This window comes from Coffea eugenioides, chromosome 11 (assembly GCF_003713205.1).
Source record: "Coffea eugenioides isolate CCC68of chromosome 11, Ceug_1.0, whole genome shotgun sequence".
Taxonomy (NCBI): domain Eukaryota; kingdom Viridiplantae; phylum Streptophyta; class Magnoliopsida; order Gentianales; family Rubiaceae; genus Coffea; species Coffea eugenioides.
This window is the reverse complement of record NC_040045.1, coordinates 48,842,407-48,853,486: the sequence shown is the minus strand read 5'-3', so window position 1 is coordinate 48,853,486 and position 11,080 is coordinate 48,842,407. Positions and strand designations below refer to the sequence as shown.

The window sequence follows — 11,080 nt, the reverse complement described above, 5'->3', positions numbered from 1 at the left end:
CCACCGTATAGAAAAGTGCTAAAAGCTTCCTGAATTTGGAGGCCATGTTTCTTTGCTTCCAATAAATTTGACTAGTCTGGCGACACTTTTCTTGTCTAGCCAATTAAGCCACATACCACACGCATACTTAAGGGAAGGTGGACAGCAGTGGTTTTTAGTTTCCTACTTTTAAATGCTCATATGATACGAGAGGATGGCTTGGCAATTGGCATGAGGTACCTATACCTACTGATGATTATTTTTACTTTCACTATTTAAATATATGTTTTCAACTCTACTTTTGAGTTTTGAGTTTTGAGCCCATGCCACATGTTGCACCTCCGTACACGAATTGAACTCCGCCGCTTTCGGTTAGTTTAGCAGCAAATCTTTCTAAATCAATCCGTCCGGATGGCTGACAGAGATCCTCAGCAACGGGGCGTCCACCCAATTGGCTTTTATTAGTACTATTATAGTATGGCATTTCCAAAATTTTAATGCGTACGTATTCGCATCACTTGATAATTAGTACTACTAAATTACTGCTGCTAAGAAAAGGCCATCAATCATGTGCATCCACGACGGCCGTGCTTGGATTCCTGCACTTGATCCTAGGAAAACTTTTTTCTCTTTTTCAAGGAAAAAACGTGGCACCTTCGGAATTCTCAGGCGCGGCCGGTTGTGATTGGAGATGTATGTGTTATGCGAAGTGACCGGGACGTATCTTCATACAGACATCTCCGTAGCATATTTTTCAGGACTCCGTTTTGATTGAGAGTTTAATGTTCGTGTTAATGCAATTTTTTTTAATTAGTTCTATATTGTCACATACAACGTCACACTGTAATTTCTTTTTTTTTTTTAAAAAAAAAAACTCGCAATCTACATGGGATATATTTTTCACGTTGGCTTGACCTGGAGGATTTTTCGTGTGAATATTTTGCTAAGAGTGCACATTACTAATGACTAATTAATCAGACGATTCCCAAACAAACATGATTTTATTTGGGAGTAGTAGCTAATCAGTGAGCACCAACGTCGACCTTTTTTTTTTTTTTTTTTTATCACTTTTCTCTGTTTGAACAGAGGTCCAACCCTAACCCCTCGTCTCTTTTTTTTTTTTTCCCCATTTTTTGAAACGATCAACTGCTGCATGATCTAGGTAGGTGGTCGGAGGAAAGGAATGGACTGGACCACCACCATTTTTGGTGATTTGCCTTCTGCAGGAGTGGACCACTCAGCAAGACAGAGAGATGCATCAACCACCGTTCATTATTCTCTCACGTTCATTCCCGTAGTGGACTCCTCGTGGAACTTTGCTTAGCCTCTCTTTCTTTTCTCTTCTTGCTTACCCTTACGATTAACTACACGTGCACTTCTTCTGCAAAGCTGCACCTTATTATTACTCTGCAGTTTCTCAACATGACATATCTCTACGCCACCAAATTGAAAATGTTTGTTTGAATCCGGTTTCAATAAGTTATGGGCTGCACCCTTTTCCAGAACTTAATGTGGCCTTGTTTAAGTCAAATTTAAGCTTGAGCCTAATTAGAACACGGCCTTGTTTTGGAAATGGGCCTACATCAACTCTCTTCCAAATTTTAGATGGTCGTGTCTGATTGTTTTTCATATAAATTTGTCTTTTTCCCCAAGTCGTTGAGTCAAATAGTTTTTACTAGGTTGAAATTGGAGTAGGTTAACATATATATATATATATATATATATATTAGAGAAGTTGACAAATTATTTTTCGAACAAGTTGTTAGCAAAACCAAAATTGGTTGTGGTAGCCAATAACTCAGATTCATCTATTGTCACCGCAAATGAATGCAAATGCTTTCTTGCAGTGCAGTTATAAATCGGTGCAATCAATTCTCTTTTAGTTTGTACAACCACTAGAATTTTTTTTTTTAAAAAAGAAAGAATAGATAATGCAAAAAATAAATTGTTGTTATGAAGCCATTTTTCGCGGAAAAATTGCGTCATTTTCCGTGATCACATTTTCCTATTATCTTTTTTTCTCACATACATCAAATCGCTACAGTAATTTTTTTACAAAAAAATCCTGAAAAATGCAATCCAAACACTAAAATATACTAGAAGTACAGTATAAAAGAGTAAAATAGAAACAATGAAAAAAGCATGAAAATGTTTCTATCTATCTTTTTTTTTTTGGTTTGGTTTGTTTTCTGATAAAAGTAAAACTTGTTTGTTTGTGTTGTGTACTACATACAATAGGCATATTACCTTAGCGGCCCTGACAGTCCATATTCTATTGGGAATATACTTAACTGCCTCCCCGGTTCATTCTCATGATCTCTTCTAATCTAAGTCCAACTTCTTTTCCTTTTTGTCCTTCAAAACCACCCCACTCAACTCAGGGAACCTAAAATTTTTTTGAGTACGAAACACGTTGTACTAACCTGCGACGCGCTTCTCCATCTTCTTGTTGAATAACTGAATCCCTACAGTCCAAGCCGCCGACGCCCAACTTTTCCGGGCACCCAGCCCACAGGTCCGTTTCAAACCAATATCGATCTCTTCTTCTTTCTCTTTCTTCCTATTTACTCCAGCGGCTTATGTTGTATACTCGTAAATCGTAATAGCAGATGCTAAAGACTTTGGATTTGCTGTAATTTCCTAACACAATCTTTCCAGGCTGAAGTCGGATAAAATAACCGAGCTTCATCTTGGTCGTTTCTCAAAACCTGCTACAACGTGCAAAGTTTACGTCTATAATGAAGTATGCATACGAACGTGTATATATATTGACATGCGCGCGCGCGCGCGTAGATTATAGAATCCCCTGTTATATCTGTAATTTGCAACCGTTATATAAAATTTGCCTGATTTACAATTGGAAAAGAATCGTTAAAGCTGGGTGTTGGTAATTTTGTTGTTGACTACGTAATCCTGGTTTATTGCATCACGAGAATATGTCCTGTGATGAAATTCTTATTCAGTACGTGAAATCAAGTTCTTCGTTACTGCTACTAATTGTTGTGTTCCATGCGTCAGTGAATTTAGACGCTGTCAACCTTGACTAGTCTATATTTAGCCCAAAATATGTCAATTCAATAGTGTATTTGATATCGATAGCGTCGTCTTCGACGTTAATATTAAGGACATCATGTCACCAGATCTAACTGGAATTTTTTGGGAAAGATTCATGCAAAAATTCAGTTCCTGCCTAGGTCTTAATACTGATATTGAGGTCTTTCTCATTCAATATTGTCTAGTATGGTTATAGAGTTGGTTTCTATTTCTTTATGCTTCTGATTATCGTTCCTTGTCTCATCCTTGAGAGTACTTTAGCTTGTTGGAATACATAATCATCACATATCTTTCATTTTAGATTGATTTTGAATTCAAATTATTGTGCTTTTTCAGCGCAAAACAGGAAGTGGATGTGATGTGTAAACATACCATATCACACGACCAGATAAATTGGTAGTCGGCCTCTTGTTTGGGAATCAGAGGCTACAAACAATCTTAAAGGTGTTGTATTGTGTGGACACAACGATCATGCCAGCCTCGATGGACACAAGCTCAGGTGTAACTCTTGCTGAAGTCAACCTAGAGTCAAAAAAGAAGAGGAGGAGGAGGAGGAGAAAACGGGGGAAGGGACAGGCTACTGATATTGAAGTAGTACAAAATGCGGGTCAAGTGGATCAGAATGTGGATGGACACATTAGCACAAAAGCTGAGGGTAGTAAGCCAGATGCCAATTTGGATGTGGATTCAACTCCCAAACTGACTCAGGAACCCCAAAAGCCAGATAGTGTGCCGACCACAGATCCTTTGGAGAAGTCTGTGTGCACGAGAAAGAAAAAGAAGAAACAGAAGGCAACAAAAAAGGTTGATGGTGTTTATGGACCCCAAGGCATGGATCATGCAGATATCTTATCAAATCTGAGTTTGGCTGATGCATGTAATCAACCAACCAATGGTACAATAAACCGAATAATGACTACAGATCAAGAGCCTGGGATTTCTATGACAAAAGAATCAGTAATACCTCCCTTACAGTGTGCGAACAATGCAGAATATCTCTCCAATGTTGCCAATGGAGGACTCAATGTACTGGTTGTTCCACGCCACATGGCAGCAAGATCACCAGTATGTTCAAGAAGAAAACTCCTCATTCTTGATATAAATGGGCTACTTGCAGATATAGTCATGCCTCCGCCACTGGACTGTAAAGCAGACACACACATCTCAGGACGAGCAAGTGAGAATTACAAATTATTTTTGCTGCCCAGAAAAAGCATCCCTTAGCCAAATAGAGGAGCAGAAGATTGGTTGAAATCTGACGAGCTCTCTCTTTTGCTACTGCAGTTTTTAAGAGACCTTTTTATTATGATTTTCTGAAGTTTTGCTGTGAGAGATTTGATGTTGGAATTTGGTCCTCAAGGTCTAAGTAAGTGTTCTCCCCCTTCCCACATGCATCTTTTTCCGGTTATTTTCTGAGCACTAACTTTTGGATAATATGCAGGAGGATCATTGATAGAGTGGTTGACTACTTGTTGGGAGATCTGAAGCATAAGTTGCTATTTTGTTGGGTAAGAGCCCTTGCCCTTTTTAAATCCAGCTGTTTCGTTTCACCCCAAAAAATGTCTGACTTTAAAGAAATGTGATGTGTTTATGGTAAAGGGAGGTGTTTTGATCCTTGAGGCCAAAGTTTTAATTTCAGCCCGCGCACGGCTTGTCAATTTTAAGAAAAAAAATCTGTAGAGGAGAGTGAAAGTTATATAAACAAACAGTTTGTGTAACAACCTAGAAAGAATGAGTTAAAGAAACAAGAAGGAAATAACAAGAATCCAAAAAAATAAATAAGAAGTGATAGCCTTGCCTCTTTTTTCTGTCTGTAGTTGGGCCCAAGAAGCTGCTTTTATGCCTTGCTTAAGCTTTCCTCATTTTTACTTGTAGTTCTGCTTGTTAGCAACTGTGTCAGTCATTATCTAGCTGCTATACAAGGGTACATATGATAAAAGTCGGTCATGATAACAGGTTGCCCTCTTTCGTGATCTCATTTAGTTTTACTTTAATCTTTTATTTACTTCTAATTTGTGCAGTCTTGTGATGATTCCTAGATATTGCTGATAGAGTTTAAAGAGAAGCTTTTCGTGGATATTTACTCAGTTTATCTCAGTGTAACACTGATCTCATTGGAATTGAAAAAATTGAAACTTAGCCTACACTTCTATGAAAATACATGCATTCGCGTTTACCTGTAAGAGAAAGTATTGCATTTCGTACCAGTATACTGATTTCACAGCTTTCAACAAGCTGATTCTGTTGTCATGCTGCTGTTGAACCCTTGATTGCGGTTTCTTTTTGAACCTCATAAACTGGGATTTAATGTGATTGCAGGATATGTACCAGTGCACTGATACAGGGTTCAGAACACTAGAAAATAGGCATAAGCCATTGGTTTGCAAAGAGTTGAGAAAGCTATGGGAAAAAGATTACCCTGATCTTCCTTGGGAGAAAGGAGATTATGATGAATCAAATACTTTACTGGTGGATGATTCTCCATACAAGGCCTTGCTCAATCCTGTGAGACATTGATGCCATTTTGATGTTATTGCAAGTTTTGTAGTTTCTTTGTTTTGCACTAAATTTTTATAACCATGTTGGGTAGATTCATACTGGGATATTTCCTCATTCTTACTGCTACAGAGACACAAGTGATAATTCTCTAGGTATGTACCTTTCACCAAGTTTCTGTGTTTTTCTTCCCTATGTTTGTTGAATCATCTCTGGGTATAGCCTTTTTTGTGGTTTTTCTCCCCTGTATTATTTATTCTTATCAAATTTACTAGAGAAATATGCAACACAATGCAGGACCTGGAGGTGATCTTCGAGTTTATTTGGAAGGCTTGGCACTAACTGAACATATACCGAAGCACATTGAGCAGCATCCATTTGGTCAAAAAGCTATTGATGAAACTAGCTCCTTATGGGGCTTCTACTCCAGAGTGCTCCACAGGCTGTCTGGGCAATCTATCAGAGATACTGATCCTTTGTCATTTTCTTACGTATGAAGCTGCCCTTTGGTGTTGCTCAAGTGAGTTTTGGCAATTAATTTGATTTCTGTTTTAAGGGGAGAAACCATGGTATAAACTTGCATAAGGTGATGATTTTTTTTTTGTCAATAACACACAATAGAGTTTAATTGAGCTCAATAGTCAACAAAAATTTTTACCAGCTCGCCACCTGAACGTTTTTGCTTGTGGGTGGTCATACCCAAGAATTAGGCGTAGCAGTGAAAGTAGTGGATCTTGGTATTTAGCCATTGGTGTTGTAACTTCTATTGTTGTATTGAAATTTTTGGATATTGCCATACAGCTTCATAATTTTGATATTTTGGTGATGGTTGAAGATTTTGCTCTTAATGCTGGATGTCCTAGTAGAAGTGTCCAGTCTTGACCTTCATGCACCACTGTTGTTAGCCATTGAAATTTGCTTTCTGTTGTAGCAAGTGTGTGCACGATCTGACTTGGGTATTGTGAAAGCATTTTAATTCCAAGTATCTTTCCATGTCTAGTATGTCCATTTGGTGCCACACTTCTACAATTTTGTGCCTTGATGTTTCATTAATCAAAATATAATGGAAGCAACTTTTTTTTTTTTTGCCATTTGTTTTATGGTTTCATGTAACTAGGCGCTGTTGGGATGCCCGTGATGGTATGGCAGAATTCCAGGCCAAGATTGAAATCACATATCCATAGAGACATTGATTCGTCGCTTCTATACAATCAAGTATTCTCTTGAATCCATTATTTCCTCCTCCGTACACAGTAGCGGCAATAGTAGAGCGGCCCCAGAAGAATAACAATTACTCCTACCATAAAGACTAGGAATGAAAGCCTATATAAGTACAAGGAGTGTTCAAATGCTCTACTAATACGTTTGCTAAAAAATCAACAGGCATGGCATGGTTGCACTTGTGTGTGGACTCTTCGATACTCAATTATTAGGACCTTTTTTTTTCCTTTAGTCGGAATTCAATTATGAGCGGTGCTTGATTTGTAATGTTAGGCGAAGTTGTCGAACGGATAAAAGTAATCCAATTAATATAATTGAGAATCATAAAGACGCAATGCAATTATATTGGCAGGGATGACAATAAATATAGGAGACATGTCTCCAGAATAGGGGTGCAAATGAGCCGAGTCGAGTCGAGTTTTGGCCTAATCGAATCGAACCTCCAATTAATCTTATGAAGCTCGAACTCGAGCTCGACTCGAGGTGCTTGATTTGTAATGTTAGGCGAAGTTGTCGAACGGATAAAAGTAGTCCAATTAATATAATTGAGAATCATAAATACGCAATGCAATTATATTGGCAGGGATGACAATAAATATAGGAGACATGTCTCCAGAATAGGGGTGCAAACGAGCCGAGTCGAGTTTTGGCCTAATCGAATCGAACCTCCAATTAATCTTATGAAGCTCGAACTCGAGCTCGACTCAAATTCGAGTCGAGCTCGAGCTTAAAAAATAAAAAAATAATAATTATTTTATTTTTAAAAATAAAAAATAATTATTTTATTTTTAAAAATGAATAAAATAATAATTTTTTAACAAATAATAAAATATTATAGATATATATATGTAATTTTACTATTAAAATAAAAAATAAAAAAAAATATATAAAATCGAGCTCGCGAAGCAACGAGCTTAATATTTTTGAACTCGTGTTCGACTTAATTAGCTCGGGCTCGATCATTTGATCGCTAGCGGCTCAATTGGTGAACAACCCTATTCCAGAACATATCTTGGATAGGCTGATGATAATCAGTCAGTTTCAGCTAGAGAGATAAGACCACGGCCAAATTGAATGAACAACAACGAGGCCACTTTGGCTAATTTGGCCTTTCTGGCCAATTGGTATGATTCGATTTCTTCGTGGTGGCTCGATCTCGATCTACATTTCTATTCCCAATTTCAAGATTTTGCATTCTCAACAATTACTGCAAATATCAGCTGATTACCAAATAGTAATTCAGAGGGGGACACAGAAAGAAGTCGACCAGCCCAAAAATAAATATTTGAGGACACAAATGCACAGAGAGCAGGGTTGTATGTGTGTACTGGGCCATGACTTAGTCATTCCCATATCATCATTGTGTCTGTTCGTAATCATTTTCTTTCTCTATCTTGGTGTGCGTTGGTGTTGGGCAAAGGACTCCCTAGTAGTAGGTACTGACGCCAACCTTACAGACACCTCATATCCCTCCAAATCCATTGGACGCTCCATCTCTCTCTGTCTGCATTCTCAGATTTCACATGCTGCTGTCACTAATCAGAGAGAAAGAGAGAAAGAACCATGCAAGTAACTGTCCATCAATCAAGGGCAGTATATACCCATTCGACTCATATGCCAGAAGCCGCGCATTGGGTTGAGAATCTGAGAGATCTTGCAACAGCTTTGGGATGTGTTCGTAGCCAATGGGCTACACGTGTGAGCAGGCGTAAGTAATAGGAGTAGTACTAGAATACTTGTATTAAACTAAGGTTAGAGTTAGACCAGACCGTATTATAAGTAATTCAAGAATCAAGACCCTATATTTATTATATCAAAAGAAAAAAAATAATAATCAAGACCCTATATTTATTTTATTGGATGAGCAGTTGCCTGCTCATTCTGTTGTGAACTAGAATTGGGTGCTGATAATCATCCAGAGTACAAGAAGGCGTTACTGCTGGCTAATGACAATAATTAATGAAAGTTGAGATCCCGGAGAAGCCCATTGATTATGCGATTCATATGAAATCGCCTAGGAATTGATGATGACGAGGGGCCGTGCGCCCGCCAACCGACTTGGCACGTGCCCACTGGGTGACTTCTGATTCCGATGATCTGGCAACTTGATTGATTGTCTGAATTTGTAATGGACTTCCTTCCAATTGCCCACTCCATTTTTTATTTTATACCATACTAGTATTCCACGTCACATATCCCTTGGGTTGCTCGGATGGTTTTGGGATAGTCTAATTAGGTTTCAAATCGTGTGCTCGAGTTATTTCTCTATCGCTTGTGTATTCTTGGGGGGCGAGGTGCACAGACACAGAGATATTAATCTAGCAAAGTTGAGATACTCCCTATATTAAAAAAAAAAAAAAAAAGTATTCCACATCACATGTCAAATAAGATTTTAGCTTAGCTAAAAGCTCATTTTAAATTAATCTTTCTCTATCTTCTGCATTAATTTTTTTTTTGGTTATTTTTGGAAATGTCACTCATGAGAGAGAAGAAGCAAAAGGTGATCATGGTCTAGTGGCACTTTTCAACGAAAATAGTAGTGTAGTACTACTACTCAATGTTTTCAGGACCGGACCGGACCGGCCGGTTCGACCGGTCCGACTGCGAACCGGCCATGCTACCGGTCCGGTCCAATGTCAAACCCGGATGGTAATGGAAACCCGCTACGAACTGCGTGAACCGGACGAACCGCTAAAACCCGTATGAACCGCAAACAGGCAGTTCTCAAATTTTCAAACAATATAACCTCAAATTCAAAATAATAGCAAGAATGGAGACTGCCAGATTTGAACTCGGGTCTCTGAGCCAACAATAAGGTACGTTGCCACTACACCATAGCCCAAGGACGAGGTATTGTTGTGTAGAATTATACTTAACTAAAAAATAAAATTAGATTAAATAAAAAAACCCTAGCATTAAGAAAGTGCAGACGGCACATTTCATTTCAATTTCACTTCCTCCGTTTCTCACTCTCGGCTTCTCCAGTTCGCATCTTGATTTTTTTTAAAAATTTTTTCTTCATATTTCAAATACTCATATTTCTTTTTTTCATTTTTCTTACAAAATCTCATCCTCTCATGGCTCTTTCTTTTTAATTTTTAACTCTCTCTCTCTCGCTATCCTCTTTTCTTTTGTCACTTCCTTTTTAATCAAACCTCTTTATTTTTAATTTATTAATGTTTTCTTCCATCTTTTAATTTTGTTTTTGTCCATTAAATTGAAAAAAGTTAAAAAAGAATTATTTTTCTTTAACCCAAATTATTTAATGTCACAACCACTCACTTTTATCTCATTTTTTGTTTCTTATTAAGTTTACATTTCTATTTTCGATTCTCTTGACTTCCTTCAAACTCCAAATTTTCTTTTTTAAATTGCAATTTCTAAATCCCAAAGCGTAAATTAAAATTTAGGTTCACAATGTCTAAATTCTCATAGACGTGAATTTTGCATAATTTCAAAATATTGTGATATTTTTGGGTTGGATTTAGATATAATTGAAATTGAAATGAAATTTATTTGTTTTAACTTATAATTTAAAATTTTTATTTTTAAAAATCCAAGTTATTAAAAAATAGTAAACTTTTCATCATATAAAGTATTAAATTAGTCCATTACATGTCTTATTTTGTGCATATATATATTTATATAAATTATTTTTAAAAAAATTTATTGAACCGGGGTTGAACCGATCCGACCGGTTGAATCTCGACCCTTTCACTTCACCGGTTCAATTAACGGTCCGGTTTTAAAAACATTGCTACTACTACTAGTGGAGTTGACAAAAAGTTGTTTGTGCGTGCCTGAGACTCATCTGTACCATTAAGGATGCTGCTTAATTTTGATTCTGTACTTGTTGCGTACAAATTAGACTCGACTCACTTATCATATGCCTGCTTTTTTGCTCAATAACAGCAAATCCGGACTAGGGGTACCATACTTAATTATTAAGCTTCTTCACCGACATAAATTAAGCAATTCCCAATAGTAGGTTACTAAAGCTCGACTGCAAGCTTTAGATCTACGAACCTTTCATGCTCTTCCTTCATTGTCATGTGATTGAAAGTCATAAGAATCAAAGACGGAATCACCCCGACTTATGCAGCAGTTTAGCTAAAGCTTCAAGGAACACCATCGTCACGCTATGTACTGGCTCCATTATTGTTGTTGTGAAGCATTTTCTTTGACATGATGGCAGAAGAGAGGAGTCAGAGATTGAATAGCTTAATTATTTCTTGTATGACGAAGCAAGAATCTGACCAGACCCTGCTTTTCAATCACTTTCTTTAGCCATCACTCTGGAGATAATTTTGACTAAATATTTATCGCTGCT

The 11,080-nt window shown here is 37.4% G+C and overlaps 1 protein-coding gene across 2 annotated transcripts; it reads left to right on the top strand.

The window, feature by feature from the left end:
- Window positions 1-2,323: 2,323 nt before the first annotated feature.
- Window positions 2,324-6,928, top strand: LOC113751292. 2 transcript variants are annotated; one of them, XM_027295247.1, is made up of 8 exons: window positions 2,324-2,494; window positions 3,370-4,210; window positions 4,318-4,399; window positions 4,475-4,541; window positions 5,353-5,538; window positions 5,624-5,684; window positions 5,827-6,049; window positions 6,647-6,928. In XM_027295247.1, exons 2-7 carry the CDS (start codon window positions 3,505-3,507, stop codon window positions 6,024-6,026), a joined length of 1,302 nt encoding a protein of 433 aa, XP_027151048.1. In that variant the 5' UTR covers window positions 2,324-2,494; window positions 3,370-3,504; the 3' UTR covers window positions 6,027-6,049; window positions 6,647-6,928. The 2 variants fall into 2 exon arrangements, with proteins under 2 accessions (XP_027151048.1, XP_027151047.1); XM_027295246.1 differs by lacking the exon at window positions 6,647-6,928 and having other exon boundaries at window positions 5,827-6,377.
- The last annotated feature ends 4,152 nt before the right edge of the window (window positions 6,929-11,080 follow it).